The sequence below is a fragment of the Corvus hawaiiensis genome, chromosome 3, assembly GCF_020740725.1.
Source record: "Corvus hawaiiensis isolate bCorHaw1 chromosome 3, bCorHaw1.pri.cur, whole genome shotgun sequence".
Classification (NCBI taxonomy): domain Eukaryota; kingdom Metazoa; phylum Chordata; class Aves; order Passeriformes; family Corvidae; genus Corvus; species Corvus hawaiiensis.
In genome coordinates, this window is record NC_063215.1 from 66839420 (window position 1) to 66856993 (window position 17574).

The 17574-nt window shown below is 40.5% G+C and overlaps 1 protein-coding gene across 5 annotated transcripts; it reads left to right on the forward strand.

Annotated features, from left to right (window-relative positions):
- Window positions 1-2711: 2711 nt before the first annotated feature.
- MTFR2 (mitochondrial fission regulator 2) lies at window positions 2712-12383 on the forward strand. Of its 5 annotated transcripts, none has more exons than XM_048296501.1 (8): window positions 2712-2877; window positions 3463-3594; window positions 3933-4037; window positions 4274-4398; window positions 6382-6587; window positions 7583-7886; window positions 9849-10035; window positions 11540-12383. In XM_048296501.1, the coding sequence occupies exons 1-8, from the start codon at window positions 2815-2817 to the stop codon at window positions 11636-11638; spliced, it is 1221 nt and encodes a 406-aa protein (XP_048152458.1). In that variant the 5' UTR covers window positions 2712-2814; the 3' UTR covers window positions 11639-12383. The 5 variants fall into 5 exon arrangements, 4 of the variants coding, with proteins under 4 accessions (XP_048152458.1, XP_048152457.1, XP_048152456.1 ...); XM_048296500.1 differs by lacking the exon at window positions 2712-2877 and having other exon boundaries at window positions 2943-3594; window positions 11540-11605; window positions 11804-12383; XR_007202122.1 differs by lacking the exon at window positions 2712-2877 and having other exon boundaries at window positions 2944-3594; window positions 11540-11701; window positions 11804-12383.
- The last annotated feature ends 5191 nt before the right edge of the window (window positions 12384-17574 follow it).

Here is a 17574-nt window from a genome sequence, read left to right on the forward strand (position 1 = left end):
ATTAAACACTAGAAGGCAGGAAAACATAGTACTGTCAGTAATCCTAACTGTAGCTGAAGAAACTATGTTTTAGGTTGTACTAGTTTGCTAGCAGCTGTGTACAAAGGGAAGTAGGAATAATACTTGCCTCCCAGTAGTAGTTAGTTAATAAAGGGTCATTCCTGCTTTATGTTTTAGAAAGTTTAGGCCAACTGTACTGTTGTTGCAAGATTTGGTTTTACATGTACAGTGCATCTTTTAATAGCTGTTTGAAATGATAAACTGAGTATTCTTTGGACTTTTCAGCAAAACTCACACAGACTTTGTGTATACTAAATTAAAATAAGCAAAAAAGGGAACAAAGCAAACTAGGCGTCAGGGTCTCAGTCTGTCCTAATGAAGTAAAATTAAACATCAGTCTGAAACTAACAGGACTAAGATATACTTGAGCTGTCATGACCTTAGAATAGGTAATTTTTATCATTTAGGTCAAGTTGAAGGCGTTGTGTGTCATAAAGCAATATAATTCCTGCAAGATAAGGCAGATTTAAATATTCTACTTCAGCTGAATGTCCAAGGAGATCTGGTAGAGATTGCTTTGGTAATGGCATTTGGTCCTACAAACCTGTCTGTAGGTTAGGTCATAGAAATCCATTTTTTGCAATCCCCAATTTCATTGTAGTTTATCAGAAATGTAATTTGGTTACAGAACACATGATGACCGCCATTACCATTTCTTGAAATAAATTAATTCAAATTAAGAGAGAATGTAGTCGAAGATGCAAGTTGCTCTCTATGAGGGATCTGTAAGAAACAACGTGGGAGTGGAGATTACTTTTTTAATAAATCCAGATCTGGTGCTTCAGCACTCATTAGTCTTTCAACATGAATAGTGAATTTTCACTGTGATAGGAAAAACCTTTTTTCGAGGTTTTTGCTTGGTTCTGCTAAGGTAGTTGCATGACCTGTGAATGGAATTTCAGTGGATTTTGCATTTCTCTTTTGAAAGGTCTTGAAAGACCATCATTGATGGTAAAGGGGAAAAAAAGTGTAGACATGCTGGTATAAAATGTTTAACTACCTTTTGAATTCAGTTATTCATTTCTGACTCACTGCTCTTCAGCAACGAAGCACTTTTTAAGGACACCACACAGAGATGAAGTGGATTCACAGAGTTTGAAGTTATCCCTGCAGTTCAGATAAAATCAGGGATACATTTCGCTGGGCAAAAAAAAAAAAAAAGATCGCCAACCAACCTGGAATCCAGTAGCTGTACTGTTAGTACAGTGTACATTTAGTTTCTTGGTTTGGAATTAAATCTCACATAGTCTTTTTTCCCAGGAACAGTCAGCATTACTGTAACAGCGGGCAGCTACATAAGAGTAAAGCTTTCCTGCATTTGTTTTGCTAGTGCTTTAAAAGGAGAGCTGTTCCTGAGCTTTGGCTCAGCTCCAGAGGTAATGGCTGCAGCATTAAGCCTTGAGCCCTGTGTCACTTCTGGTTTCTTAAAGCCGGCCTATCACAAGATGCTTTTGTTCAGAAGATCTGCAGGTCCCTTCTGTAGTGTTCAGAGCTGTACTTGCTGACTTGAAGCGTTTCTGCACGAGTTCCCAGCTGCACCTCTTATTCAGTGCAGCTGGTTACTGGTGCTGGTGCAGTGAAACTAAATTGCCTCAGTTTTGCTGTTGCTTATGAGACCCTGCCTCTTCCTCGCTTTGCAGTAGTGTTGTTCCCATCCCATTCTGTTGACACTTCCCCTTCTTTAGTGAGAAGGTGTTGGAGGAGTAGGTGAGGAGTATGGGGTTTTTTCTTTTTTAAGACAAGTGCCTTAAACTGTAGTACAGTTTTTCAAAATATCCATTAAAATGTTCTGCCCTTCCTCTCCTCAAGCTTAAGCCTTCCTCGTCTCCTGAACCAGCTCTATGCTGTTACTACAGTGTGTTACCAGTACTGCTCCTTCTTTGTGTTTGGTCTTAGAGAATTGATCCAACTGACAAGTCCTGGACAAGGGTAACCAGCAATACTGCCGTAGTAACTACAGTACTGACAGTAGTAACACTGACTGACAGATGAGGGAAGGGATCTCCAAACACTGACTGACTGCATAGCTGGAGGAAAAGGATATCTGTATTTCTTCTCCTAGTGTGAGTGCTGTGAGCACTGCTAACTTCCTTGAAGTTTTCAGCGTTTCTAAGGAAAACAGCAGAAATCTTTCATAAAGATGAAAGAAGAAGTGCAAGATAAAAGAGCAAGTGCAGAATCTAAAGCCAGCTTTTGAAGTGAAGTCCGTGTAGTCAAGCGTTGTTGGGCAGCTGTTGTGTTGAGGATACTTAGTGCATTTGTTTTAGGTCTCTGAAGTAGTTACTAGTTTGCTACATCGAAGACCTAAACCATTTCAGTTTAGCTCCTTGCCATTAATTCAGCAAGTTAACAGGCCCCGGTGCATTTCTTCTGTTGGCGCGTACTGTGTTCTGCCTTCGCAGGCGCAGAAGCTGCGTTTTCTCGTGAGTACACCACCTTGTCAGTCAGGCCTACGCGCTGGCCGCGGTGCGCTGTGGCCGCCGTACCGCCCGCATTGCCGGCAGCGCTCCCTGCAAAGAGGGGCAGGCCCGGGCAGCGCCGGCGTTCAAACCGCTCCCTCCCGACACCCCCCGCGACGGGCCCGCCCCCGCCGCTCATTGGCTCTTTCGCAGGCACTGCCGCGTTCCTATTGGCGGGGCTGCCTTGGTGCCCCGCCCCCCGCCGCGGGTGGCGCTGCGGGCGCAGGCGGCTTCTCCGCCGGGCGGCTGCCGCGGGCCCCGCGTGCTGTGGGCGGGCGCGGCCTCTCCTCCCGCCATGGCGCTGCTGCTGGAGCTCCTCCGGCGGCTGCTGCGCTGTCTCGGCTGGCCGCACCACCAGGTGAGCCCCGGGGGGCGCGGGGGGCTGCCTCTGCCCGGAGAGCTGGGGGTCTCGCCTGCAGCCGCTGTGGCTCTGCGGAGGGAGGGTCGGCGCCGGTGGCGGTGGGGTGGCTTCAGCGCCCTCCTTGCCCATAGCCGGCTTTGTCGAAATACGCTGCCCACACGTGGGGACGCGTGGGGTCACTGCCCTGACACGGCCGGTCAGAGTGGCTCTTTTTGCCCTGAACTGAGCGTAGGAAAGTCAGTAGCGTTGGCTGCTCGTGCTTTGCTGTTTTAAGTAAAAGGCTACGTGCCCCTTCCCAAGCAGTAGTTAATCCTGTGTGTTCAGAGACGTGGGAAAGGCGCGGCGTGGGAAGCTGAAAGAGCGCACTGATGCAGTGCCAGGGGCTGATGCTGGAGCGTGAGGTCGTGGGCAGCTCCTCGGGGGGGCTGTCAGTAGTGAGGCTCTGCTGCAGCTTGTGGTTCCGAGACAATCCTAGCGTTATTTATGGGAAACTACCAGAGTGTCTCCAGGAGTGCTGATTTGGCTGAGCTGTCCTGTTTACTTTCTGGTTCCGTTGTTGGAAGCTGTTGGTTTTTTTGGCAGGCCGTGTTTTTTGAAACTTGCATGTTTGGCAGCAGTATCAGACGTACATTCGGAACATGCCTTCCTTCAGCAGTCTCATCAGGAAGGCATTTCCAGCAGTTATATGCTGTCATAAGGAAGTATCAGGCTAAGGTATGTTAAATTTATTTCACTTCCTTGCTAATTGTTCTTTCCCAAGACTTAATACAGATGCATGTAGTTAATTAAATGGGCACGTCTGTCAGTATCTCAAGATATTGGCCTTTGTGCCCCTTTAAAATATTTTGTATTTTGGCAGTGTTTTAGACACTGTCTGTCATACTAGTGTAGACCTCTTTGGACTTCCAGTTTGAGAAGAGCATTGAAAAGTTAGATTAACCAAACTGCATTATATTTAATTACCTGTAACATGAAATTATTAAATAACTTTGATTGTAAGAACTGAGGACTTTGATTTTGCTTCTCAGATTCAAAGGTTTTCCAATTTTTAGGTCACATCTGTTTGCCAAAAAAAGGAATATGGATCTACGCGAAGTGTTGTCCGTAGACTTGGGACAATTCTTTCCTTGCAGCCCTACCCCAGACCTTATTTTCAAGTAGGCAATTTATTGTTGTATGTATACTTCGCCTGTTTGTATTTTCTTGTTTCTTAATTTGCTGATAGCTTTTCTTTTCCTTTTAGCTTGTATAACTGTGTGTTGCATCCCTTATACTCACTGTTTTCAACTTCCTTATAGCACTGTTTAAAAATTTCTTTTGCTGAGGCAGAACCTTCAGTATGTGCCAAATCCAGTTTCCCTTCATAGTTTTTCTTGGCATTGTTTGTTTTTAGTTTGTTCAAGACCCAAGTCCATTGTGTTATGACGAGCAAAGTGCAGCTCCAGCTCCTGGGGCTCCATCGCTTGCTGATGTCCTGTGGGTGGCAAATGATGAAGGACAAGCATGTACTAGACTTAAGTAAGTAAAACTGTAAAAAGGATTAATAGAAGTAACTTTTGCCTCTTTTATGGTGTGTGATTTTGTGGTTAAGCTTGTTTTTCTTTTTTCCTAACCTTTTCTAGAAACAATTTGGGCTTTTTGGGGGGAGGCGGGCACTTCCTCCTTACTTGAAAATTCTTACTATGTAAAGCATTCTTTTCTGAAAGATTTTTCAAATTCAGTCTTCTCTTTTCTTCTCATAGTAGTACGTCAGGTGCATTACTGGTACTTTAAATGATTTTTACTCACTAAGTATTTTGTGAGGGAGGGAGCTGGTTGTTGCAGTATACTGTAAGATTATTCCTATCTTTTTGATAAACTTTATAAATGGGAAAACAAGAAAAAATATTTAAATGTCTCCTTTTGGCTTAGATTTTGACAATGCTATGTGTAAGCCTTGATGGTTGCTTTGATGGAAAACCAAGCATAATTATTTTAAAAATTTAAAATAATTTTGAATGCGGTTTATGTAAATGTTTCTAGCTTTTACAGAGGGCTGAAGGAAAATATTTTTACAAATTACAAAATACTTCTGGTACAGTGAAATGAAAAATTGTCCAGAAATTTGCGGACACAGATAGTATACAAAAACTTTTGTCTTCCCTCCCCCCCACTGGAGAAGAAATAGAAAGTTGTCTTGCTGTTCCTCTAAAGATCTGTTCAAAATCAGAGGATGAGTTAAAGCCAGAAGCCAGATTAAAATGTGGACACTCGTCTTGTACTGCATCTGTATAGGACAACGTAATTCTGCCTCATATTGGCATTTGTTTTTCTGTGATCTTTGTGCTGCTTGCCAGTAATGAAAATACAAGAAATTGATTAATTCAAATGACACACACTTCATTGGAGAAGTTGGATACAGTGTGCTTCATCTTATGTTTCCTGAAGCGTTATTGTTGAATTATTAAAGTTTGTTTGTAACAGCTGTAACATACCAGAAGAACAGAACGTTGTTGAAAGAACAAAAAAATCCTGGCCTGTTTTGTCCTGCTCATGCTGCTCTTTAGCTGGTCAGATTCACAGAACTATGACAGTTCATTCTTTTGTTGTTTCCATTCTTTGCTCCTCCTCCTCTTCTGGCTCTGTGGGATGTTTTTCAAGAACAGCTATTCTAGTTGATATATTTTCCTTCTCAAGCAGTGTTTATAGCAAGTGTTTTTTGGCAAATCAGAAAGCAGTGCTGCAGGTCTGATTTGAAGTAAAAGGATGTTTAAAATAAGGGAAAAGGTCTGAGCTTTTTTTCAATCAAAGCTTAGTGCATCTTAAGTGAATCAGGTAAATTTAATTTTTTTTCCATGTTTCATGATGAAATCCTGGTAGTTTGATTTTATACTTATATTTTAAGTTTATTTCTGCAGGCACAGACTTGAATTATTTTTTTTAATTAAAACCTGAGATATATAGCACAATTTTCTAATGCTGTCTTTGGCTATAGTAGCTTACAAAAGATGAGATTCTTGTTCTGTAAGTCTGTATTACACCGTATTGTTGTTGAGTACATTTTCTCAAAGGTTGTAACTGCTTTGCTGCTAGCAGTGTTCATCTTAGAGTTTGATAAATGACTAAAATTTCTGAAGCCTAATTAAGAGATCATTGTGCTTTGACTCTCCTGCCTTTCATATTCATGTGGGGAGAAGGGAGAGACACTTTACAGTGTTAGTCTAATAGTTACTGAATAATCACAACTCAATCTTACTGTATGACTTTATGGTGTGTAATTATCCCTGAGATAATTATCTGACTAATTCTTATGATGTCTTTGTAAGGATCTGCATTGTACTTGAGCAAAGAGAGACTTGAAACATTTTAAGAGTTATGAGTATTTAGAAGTGTAGTTTGCTTAAATAGTTTGAAAAGTTAGGTCTTGCTGAATAATGATAACTTGCTTGAAGAGCCCGAGTAGTTTTGAGGTTTCCATTGTTGGCTGAGCCTTTTGAAACTGTGTCTTTTTTTCCTTTGTAGGACTGAATTGAGGAGAAAAGAGAGAAGTACAGCTCCTCTTGACCTATATCCATCAATGCAGAGCATTCCGAAAAACAGCGCACAAAAAGACGGTGTTGATCAAGCAGCGCTCCAGAAAATTTCTGCGCTTGAAGATGAGCTGACCTTTCTTCGTGCTCAGATTGCTGCAATTGTTTCAGCACAGACCTTGGGAAGCACTTCCTCACGTAAGCCCTTCTGGTTTGAAGCAAACCAGTGTTACTTTTTTTGCTTTAGAGCTTGCCATGCATGATATCGGTAGAGAACACCTGTAATTTTTCTACCTGAAGATACACCAACTAAATTTACTGAATATAATATTTTGTTTTTCTTTTCACTATTTGGTACACTTTCTCCTGTCTATTTTGTTGTCTGCTTGCCAAGTTCAAATGCAATTGATCCTAAGCTTTATACTCTTTTCCATGTTAGTGAAGGAACTTAGTAACATCACTATCTGTAGGCTACCAATAACTTTAAAAATGTTACAGGCTATTAATTGTCACTTTGCAGTTTTGCTCTGCTTGTAACAAGTTACCAAAATAATGGGTAGAGAACGTATTCTAAGTCAGTCAGGTTGGGGCTTTAACAAAAACAAATGCTACAAACAAATGTGTCCTAGGTGGTTGGTCTCCAATATGCACTACTCTCTTGTGACCTTTTTTTTCCCTTAAAAGTTTTGAGTCTTAGTTGTCTTACTTGCAGACTGACTCCACTGTGGTTGCTGAAATACTTGGACTGGTGTGAGGTAGTTACTTTGTTGTGACATTGTGAGGCACTTCTGTGATTCAGCTTTTCTGTTGGGTCTTCCTCTGTCTGTTCTCCATTGCACTCAGTATTCTATTTACATGTTTGGTGGTTATATTTTGCTTCATATAGGTTATTGTAACTTCTAGACCGTTGATCACCATATGTAGCATCAGGCTGCTTTGCTGATTTATCTAGTGACTAGATTAAAGACACAAGTAGAGAAAATCAGAGCAGCACAAGACGCCTCAGATTCATTATTTCATGTATTCTGAATTTGTGGGTTTGAAGTAATGTTCTTTGTTTTAAGTTTGGTTCTTCTGTGTTGTATGTGCAAGGTGTGTAAGAAAGTGGTTTCAGAGGGCAGTCTTATCTTGACTTAAAACTGATTCATCCTGGATGTTAATATATGTTGTTTTTCTACTCTAACTGTATCCAGAAGCCTGTAAAACACTCAGCACTCCAGATGGATTTTACCCACTGCCAGCCATGACTTCTACGCCACTGTCCGTCTCTCACAAATGTAATTTTGTAATTCCCTCGCCTCCTCCACTTCCTTCTGCTGCACCATCTGGTGTTGATGCTAGTAATTCTGCACTGGGACTTATAAAACAACGCCGAGCTGCAAGAAACAGTGATTCAACTGCAGCTGACAGTACTGATCTCCAGAGGACAAAGAACATTCCCAGTATGATGGACGTTTTGAAAGACCTAAACAAAGTTCAGTTGCGAGCTGTTGAGAGGTAGGTTGGATTGGATGTGCATCTCAGCAAGCCAAGGCTACCTAAGCATCAACAGCACTTCAGTAGCACCAGAGAATACCAATCATTTCAAGAGCAGCTACTGCTGGCAAACTGAAGTTGGCAGCTTCTGAGTTCAAAGTGTGGAGTGTAAGATACTTGTGACATGGCTTTTAGATGCATTTAAAACATGCTGACTATCACAGCATTTAAAGCTACTCTGCTGTTTCAGTATGCAAATCTCAAGCTGGTTTGGGGAGGTGAGAGGTTGTTTACAAGGTTGCATGCGCAGTCCCAGGAAATTGATCTGAAAAAATAACCATTCTGGGTTTACTGTGAAAGGCCAAAGCCTCAGGGAAATTTTGGAAAACTACTGTTAGTGTACCCAAAATATCCTGGTTCAAGCTTTGAAGTGTTAATGAAAACACATGCCGTATCGTTTATTGGAAATGTCTCATAAATTTGTATTTCAATACTGTAGTTGGATTATAGATATTTTTAGTGGTCAGCTGTTTTGATGGTAAGTGCAGTTGACTTGTAACAAAAATGTTTTACTAAAGACTGGAACGCCTCTTCTGGTCTCTGCAGTGCTAGGTGTAATAGAGATTACACCTTTAGAGTTCTTTTCTGAACTTATTGGGTAGAAAAAGTAAGAGAAACTGTGACTATAATGAATATTTGAAGCTCTTAATGGGAAGAATGTCACTTGGCAAAACTTACTGCATTCTAATTTCAGCATTTTCTTAACTGTGAGCTTTATCCCTGAAAATAACTACCACAAAACTTGGGCAAATAATTTACATGCAAATCTAAAGCATGTCTTTATGCTTTTGATGACATTCTCACAGTAAATAAAGCAAATATAAAGTGCACTTAGGTAAACCTGTGTGTTTCCTTTATATATGTTTTTTTCTATATAATTCCATGTATGGTGAGTGAAGAAAATGAGATGTTCAGGTTGACGGTTTTAATGTCTTGAGCAGGGGCATAATTAGCAGGAAGTGGTAGGTTGTACATCCAAAATGCTTTCTGGGTTTAGGCATTTACCTGTATGCTGAAGTAGAACTTAACTGAATAATGAATTCATATTTTTGGGGGGAGTAATGATGATCAAAGTTGTTCCAATCTTTCTGACAGTAGTTTAATGCGTGCACTGCAAACGGAAGTCCTCTGTTTTCAGAAATTAGAAGCCTAAAGATCCCAGTTTCTACCACCCAAGCACCATCTTACACATTGTTCAAGTGCTCTTGAGGGCTTGTTTTTATAGGAAGTGTGAACTCAATCCTCTCAGGTTTTGTGTTAAGCAACATTTACTGTAACTGCCAGGCTTAGAACTTGGTGATGTCAGTGTGTGTTATTAGGTACAAATCACCAGCCTGGAGACAGCACTTTACCAGCAGAAGTCTGAACACCTCTAGATTTTTCCACCCTGCTCCTGCTAGGTATCTCAATGGTTAGAAAGTCTTCTTATGATCTATTGTCTTGGACTAGTCACTAGCTTCCACATTTATAGTAAGTTTTGGGGTGTAGGTGCTGTTTTCAGTTTTGAATTTAAATGAACTTAAAATGAATAAAATTTAAATTAAATTGTGTTCACAGTGATTATGAAATACTTTGGTGGGACATTCCCATTAACATGCTTTAATATAACTTATAAATGACTTGGTATAAAAACTGCAATTTTGCCTTTTTTTTTTTTTCTCATTATTGATTTGCAATACTTTAACACTTTGTGTTGATTTACTGCAATTTTTCTTCATGTAACAGCGTTGAGTTGTGTTTTCAGGCTAAGAATGTGGCTGACAAATTGGGTGTAATTGTATCAGTTGTATTTGATGAATTGCTTTAAAGTTACGGCGGTGTTTAGGGATTTATTGGATAGGATGTTTACAGAAGTCGTGTCTCTAGATCAGTCAGCACAGGATTAGAGTCAGGAGACAGTAATTTATTTTTCTTTGTTCGTAGGTCTCCTGGAGGTACTCCTCTTTCTAGACCCAAAAAGAGGCAAAGTTCGGATTGGGATCCAGTTGCTCTACTAACTCATGCTCTAAAGCAGAAGTTTGCACATAAAAACTATGATGAAGATGATTCCCTGGACAAAGAAAATCATTCTTTTGATAGCTCTCCATTTTCTAGTCCTGAGGTGCCAGTGGTATGTTTTTATATAAAAATGTGCATTTGTATTCTTGAATTGACTGCTGTTTTCATGGATAGTTGCAGGATTTTCACAAGCCTAGAACTTCTCTAAAATTTTCTAAGCCATCAGCCTAGGTAGTTACTTGCTTTAAAGTATAATCAAAGCAGAAAATCTCAAATTGTTTTGGGTGGATTTAGACTGGTCAGTGCACTTCTAGACATGTAAAGAGAAGAAGCTTAGAAGACTGATTTTAAAAATTCAGCTCATACTTGATTGAACTATGGACATTAGCTTGATGGTACCTGGTAGGTATCCATGCATAGAATTTAAGTAGTTTAATGTGTATTTACGTAGTTACTGACTAATTTTTCAAATAAGGATGTTAGGTAGGTACAGAAAGGTCTGACTAATATACACTAACTTTTCAGAAATGAAAATAAATGCATAGTCTGTAATATTTTTTTTTGAGTGTAGTTTTCACATGGTTTGAATCTTTATCCAAAACGAGTTGTGATTCTCTTGTAAAGCCCATGAAGAATACAGTTTTTCCTAGAAACAAAGAAGTGGTTGGCAGAGCCTTTAGACTTAAGGCGATTCTGAGCACTGATTTCTGTAGATCAGCCTGTGCCAGCTACCTCAGCTTATACAGTCCAGCAGTGCTGTTGGTTTGTTGTTAGGCATTTCCACAAACCTCAGAACTGCTCAGATGAGATGGATAGAAATATGTGGCACTAATTTAAACTGTCTCTCTGCTTAGTAATTCTGTCTTTTTATTGTGAGAGTGACATAAAAGATTTGGGCTGTGGCGTTTGTTATCCTAATGGAGGGAAATAGTAATGCAGAACTACTGTTTGGAGGCTGCTCTTACATGTGTCTAGCTGTGTAGCTGAAAACTTGAGAAAAACTAATGTGTGTGTGTTCCTCTTGCTAGCTATAATGATTTTATTTTATTTATTTCAGTTGCCACCATGATTTTCCAAGCATATATTTTACAGACTGCAGCGTGTCAACAGTTCTGGTGCAGTCTTAATAAATTTCCTTGACTTTTTTTTTTTCCTGAAGGGAAAAATTAAAACATCTTAAAAATAACCATGCTGGTATTTTGGATGCTGTGGACTATTGCACTTCATAGCTGACATACCTAATTCCGGATAAAAAGATCAGAAATAGCTCCTGGAACATCTTGTATATGGAATAGCTTTTGTTCCAGGATCTGACAGCTGGATTATAAAGTCCTGGAAGAGAGACTGCTTAAGGCCAGCATGCTCAGGAGTAGGTACAAAAAAAAATGGAATTTTTCTAGTTAAAGCAGAATAATCTTACGAATTTGTAACCAAGTCTCTAATTGTTAACTGTTTAGTGTTTTGAAGAATGGATGTATTTAAACCAATTGCACAGACCTACTATTTCATTCTTTCTATGTTGAGAGAAGTGCAACAACTCTTCCAAAATGTTTTTCTTGTAAACATCTTCTAATTCAGTTTTTGGGTATAGTTTTAATTCTATCCCTGCTCCCCAGGTTGGATGCTGCAGTCTGAAGCCAAATGCAAAACCCAGCCTTACAAGAACTGATGGAGTTAAGCAGGTACCAGCATGGAAAGCAAGAGCTCATATTTAGTGGAGACTTCCAAGGAAAATTCAGTTTGTTTAAGTGGTGGGTCCACTTTGAAACTGCTGTAAGGTGCTGTAACATGTTGTTCTAGAACATATATTTCCTATGCTGTTGAAGTTTGGGTGTTGCAGGGTTTGTAAAATTACCTCTTCCTTCTCTTTGGTTTCTCAGTAGCTAAACTTGTGAATGTGATGCTTTTACAAGAGGCACAGAACTGAAAGAAGGCTTCCATTGCTATGGAGCAGTGTCTTTGGAACCTGGGAAGTTCAAGAAAGCAGTGTTTGTATGGGGAAAACAAAAATTTATTGCTGTGAGGGCTGAGGTATATGCTCTGTTTGCACTCCAGTGTAAATAACAAGGAAGTGTAAACTTTTTGTTAGTGTGTTATAACTACTGTGTATAATGGTAATACTTTTTCATGAGAGTGGCATAGTTGCCTTGGTATTCTTGGCGGTTTACTGATGCAACTCCTTATTCCATGTGCAAACAGTTTTCTAATTTATTTTGGGTGAGGAGATGAGCTTTCATGTTTGTGGAACTTTGTGCTGTAATTAACCTGCAGGTCATCTATTAAATGCCTGTAATATGGGGGAGTTGCGTTTTGAGGTGTAAAAAAGACCTTGTAGAGAGATCTGCTTGCACACAGTCTAAATTCCGTATGTAAGTAAATATTAATTCCTATTTGGCATGTGCATCTAACTCAGTTTTGTTCACAAGAGCTTATAAAATAAAATTTCCTTTCATATTGTTAGATGTGTGTGGTAGTGGTATTTTGTGTTGCAGACTCCTTTGTATCTTAAGAACTGATCGTATTAGACAAGTTCTTAAATTGAATTATCTAAAACTAATTAAAGAACAGCTTATATTTTTTCCTGCCAAAGTACTTAATGGAGCCACTTATTTACAAATCTATTATGATCCATTGCTTTCAGTAGCTGCCTTCACGTAATCTTTTGTCTAAGAATCCTGATGTATAAAACCCAAATCCTGTCAGACTGTTGAATGTGTTCCTTATATCCTGTGTCTCTTCTATTTCCCCCCTTACTTACACAGAGTAGACTGACAGCTGCATCCTCTCTTACAGCTGAATCTTACTTCCATTGTTGTAAGAAATTAGTGTGCAAATACCATACTTGCATTTTGGTTTTAAAAATTACCTTTTTGACTAAAACTGCAGCTTAAATGACTTGATATATTATGCTTCTAAAATTAAATCCTCTAGGTGTTTATTTCTTCTGGATTAAGTAATTATTAAACTTTATCATACTCTCCCATTCCTTGATTGGTCCATAACCGTTTGGCATTTGCTTTCTTCCAAAATACTCATTTGCTGCTTTTTCTAGCTAAACTTGACAATTGCTCTGAAATCCATACAGAATATCCAGCTCGGCCCTATACTTGGAAATTTTACCCTCTTCCATTAAAGCTCCTCGTTGTCTTTTGTCTGCTGCTCTGGCCTCTGCTGTACAAGGGCAGCAGGGAGCAACAGTGAAGGAAGTCCACGCAGTGCCCGCTGAAGAGTACACAAAGGCAGGTGAGTCCCAGTGAGCATAAGGGCTGTGAATTGGCTCCCTCTTACTCAGTACCTGCAGTGTGGTGAGGTGGAACAAGTATCTCCTGGTTTATATCAGCACTCCTAGATCCAGGGGGTTTTGGGGTTTGTGGCCATGCTGTTGTGACTGACAAACAGGATGGAATTCTTTCTTTGAGAGACTGAATTGCATGCAAAGCCCTTGATACTATACTTTCTCCCCTACATCAGTTGCTTTATGTGACCAATAGTTTCTTCTCTTCAGGAAGAACTATTATTTTGGACTCCTTTTGCAGTTTTTCTGTTCTCCTAAGGGTTCATCATTTAACTAGAAGTTTGGCCAACAGGAGCAGTTTGCGGTGAGAATTTTGGCTTTGGAAGTGTCTTCACTTTAGAAGGGACTTCTGAGAAATATCTCGGTACCTCTTAAGACAATTACCTAGTATCAGAAGCATCTGCAAATTTTAGTGAGCTGTGTGACCCTTCTGGTTGTTGGGATACTCTCTGATTTTTGTCATTCTGATGTGAATTATGCAGTGATACACAGTTTATAGCTGATCTGCTTCCTTGGGGAAAAGAATAAGTCATGGGACGTGACTTTTTTCCCCCATCTACACGTTACGAGAACAGATTCTTTATTTTATGTAGTTCCAGATGTAAAGAAGTCTGTGGGTGGCTGTTGGAACCCTGAGTTCTGAGAATTTCAGCCTTTCAGTGCTGACAGACAGTGATCCTCAGAAGCACACTGCATTTGACCTGAAGCCTTGGGAAAGGCTTCTTAAATTGTGAGGTTGTTGCTGTGTAATTAAAAGTTATATCACTGGGTGGAATATGTAGAGATGTAAAAAATTTAGGTTTATGGGATATATGTAACAATATGGAGGATTTTGGGTGTGGATTAACTCTTCTTCTTTTCTCCCTCTTCACAAATCTGGGTGTTCTGGTATTGGGTCAAAAAACCCGCAGCGCGGATCATGAATAGTTAGTTATTGGATTATAAATAAAAACAAATTACTTGGCTTTCCATAACTGGGTAATTTGGACCTTAAAAGACCTTGGAAGTTAGAACTCAGGGCCATTTTCACCTTGTTAACTTAAAGGCACACTCTGTGCAGCTGTAATATAGATAAGATATAATAAACATCTAAGTCCGAAGATAAACTCCTGGTCTCCTATATTTTAATTCGAACTCTGAGTAAAAGAACTCAGGAAACAGAGTCAAAGAAGAAAAGAAACAAAAAAGAGAAAATTAATAGGTGGCATCCAGTAACATCGGACAGTTTTCAGTGCTAAGACGTTCCAAAGCTTCGGAATAGTTAGTAATGAAAAGTTCGATCACTCGTTGCAGAGGTTTTTCTTTCAGAACTGATGGAAACCTGGCTTTGTCATCTAATTTTCTTTGACTAAGACTTCTGTATCAACAACTTGGAAGCAGTTTTAGGTTCTCTGAAGCTTCCCGTGCCCACCTGGAATCCATTCCCTGTTTTACCTACAAATACCCTTGTTTGCGTAAGGTCCCTGAGTGAATTACTCTGTCACAATGCAACTCAGGAGTTGTACTATTGATCTGGGAGAGGAGGAAGAGAGTCAGGAACATGAGTCCTCTATTGGTCTGCTGGAACAATCTTGTGAAAGGTTGTGTTTTCTTATCACTGGAGAAGTCCGAAAAATTTAATTTCCTACCACTCCCAGTGAATTTTTGGGCAGGATGTCTTCCTTCAGGAGATGCTGGGGTGGTCACTGGAATGAAAGTTGGCTTTGTTTTTCTACTAGAAAGACTTTAAAAGTATGTATGTTATATCCAATTTTCCAGCTGATAAAATTGAAACCAGAGTAACTGTTTCAAATGTTTTGAGTAAGAAGGGTAGAAGGAAAAGTATAATGCAGTCCTTTAAAAACATTACTACAGATTTTCTTCGAGGGGATCCTAAAAGATTTGAGTTCTCTGTCAGTGAGCTTCCCATTACAAGGAGACTAATGAAAGCAATCACCTGACAATTACTGTCAGAATATCACTGCTGACATACTCCTGTAACATACCAGACCTATCCAGATACTGCTTGTGAGGGACAATTAATCTGATACATAATCTCATATCTATTAATTATTATATTAATATATAATTAATCTATATAATCTCTCTGTATGTGTAGGTACAGAATTTTTGGATAAAGGCAGAGCAGAGAGTGTGCAACAGTATTCACTGCTTTCAGTCTATTTTTCTTGTCAGGAAAGACATTGTCCTTTAGTCCCACCTAAGTAGTAAAATGGTATACGGGGTTCTTGCAAAAGCCAAACTGACAAAGGGAACCTGCTAAACAAGTTAGCCTTAAGTTACTGATCAGATGCCTTGGGGAAAGGAAGTTCTGCAGGCCAGACTATTGAAACAGCTGATGTCCCAGTGTTAAGCGAGGTCTGCAGCCAAATTTCACTTCAACTTATGTGAAATGTGTTTGCCAGTGATTGTAGGTACCTCAGAGATATTTATCATCCTGATTCCTCTACCAGGTCCTCAGATCCCTATGCGATTTACCAGTACATTTTTCATAGTGACACTGACTTCAGCTACATCTGTATTACCTTCTAGGTTTATCTGAATAATCAATTAATTGTGTGGGATATTTTAGCACATTGTTGCACATCTGTGTGAAAGTGAATAGTTTACAGTGGGGAAGGTGCCCTGCTGTGGCTGTTGTGTGCAGACAAGAGAAGGACTGGTGGGTGATGTGATGATTGGTGGCATCTTGGGCACAGTAATCACAGAACACTAGAGTTTTCAGTTCTCAGAGAAGTAGGGAGGGGAGTCAGTAGAACTGCTATCCTGGACTTCTGCAGGACAGACTTTGGCCTGTCTAGGAGAGTCTGGCTGCGTGAATCTCTTGGGAGGCAGCCCCAAAAGGCAAAGGAGTCCAGGAAAGATGGACATTCTTCAAGAAGAAAATGCTAGTGGCAGAGGAGGAGGTGGCTTCCATGGACTCAAAGATGAGCTGGTGTGGAAGACCAGCCTGGCTGGACAGGGAGCTTTGGCCTATGACCTTTGGGTGAAGGGGCTGGCAACTCAGGAGGACTACAAGGATTTTGTGAGGTAACTCAGGGAGAAAATTACAAGGGTCAAAGCCCAACTATAACTTAGTCTGGCTACTGCAGTTAAAGGCAGTAAAAAATGTCTATAAATACATTAGTAATGACAGGAGGGCCAAGGAGAAGATCCTTTTCAGGATGTGGGGGGAAACATAGTGACAAAGGATGAAGGAAGAGGCTGAGGTACTTAATGCCTTCTTTGTGTCAGCCTTTAATAGCTAGACCACTTGTTCCCCAGGTACCCAGCCCCCTGAGCTGGAAGACAGGGACAGGGAGTGGAATGAAGCTCCCATAATCCAGGGGAAAATGGCCAGTGACTTGCCGCGACACTTGAGCATGCACAAGTTTATGGGGCCAGATGGGAATCTACCCAAGGTACTGAGGGAGCTGGTGGAAATGCTCACCAAGCCACTTTCCATCATTTATCATCAGTCCTGGCTAACTGGGGACTTCAGTAAAATGTATGACAGTTTCCCACAGCATTCTCTAGGAGAAAGTGGCTGCTCATGGCTTGAATGGATGCATTGTGAAAACCTGACTGGATGGTGAAGCCTAGACAAGAGAGTGGTGGTGAATAGAGCTATGTCCAGCTGGTCACTAGTGGGATTTCCCAGGAATTAGTCCTGTCTTTATCTCAATGTGGGGATTGAGTATATTCTTGTTAAGTTCACAGATGACACCAAGTTGGCTGGGAGTGTTGATCTGCTGGAGGGTAGGAAGGCCCTGCAGAGGGATCTGGACAGGCTGGATCAATGGGCCAAGGCCAATTGTATGAGATTCAACAGGACCAAGTGCTGGGTCCTGCCCTTGGGTCACAACAGCCCCATGCAGTGCTGCAGGCTGGGAGCAGAGCAGCTGGAAAGCCACCTGGCAAAAAAAAGACCTGGGGGTGCTGGTTGGCAGTGGCTGAACATGATCCAGCATGTGCCCAGGTGACCAAGGAGGCCAGTGGCACCCTGGCCTGTATCAGGAATAGTGTGGCCAGCAGGACCAGGGCAGTGACTGTTCCCCTGTACTCAGCATTGGTGAGGCCACACTTTGAGTTCTGTGTCCAGTTTTGAGTTCCTCACTGCAAGAAAGACATTGAGGTGCTGGAGCGTGTCCAGAGAAGGGAAATTTAATTTCGAAGATCTGAAGATAAAGTATGGAGCTAAACTAGCAGGAATAGGATACCTGCTGTAAATTGCCAATATATAAAGAGGGAATTTTTTCATTATTTCTCAAAATACTTTGAAGTATGAAGCTGAAGTCACTCTGTGTTAACAGTATAGCAAAAAGAAGAGGTATTTTATAGTTGTATAGAAGAATTTTTGTAAGAAAAGGAAGAATC

Excerpts from the sequence above, each read along its gene's own strand:
- MTFR2 (XM_048296498.1), top strand. The coding sequence starts at position 3,364 with ATGGGAAACTACCAGAGTGTCTCCAGGAGTGCTGATTTGGCTGAGCTG. Across the intron at positions 3,595-3,932 it reads TAAGGAAGTATCAGGCTAAG|GTCACATCTGTTTGCCAAAA; the intron begins GTATGTTAAATT and ends TCCAATTTTTAG. Across the intron at positions 7,887-9,848 it reads CAGTTGCGAGCTGTTGAGAG|GTCTCCTGGAGGTACTCCTC; the intron begins GTAGGTTGGATT and ends CTTTGTTCGTAG.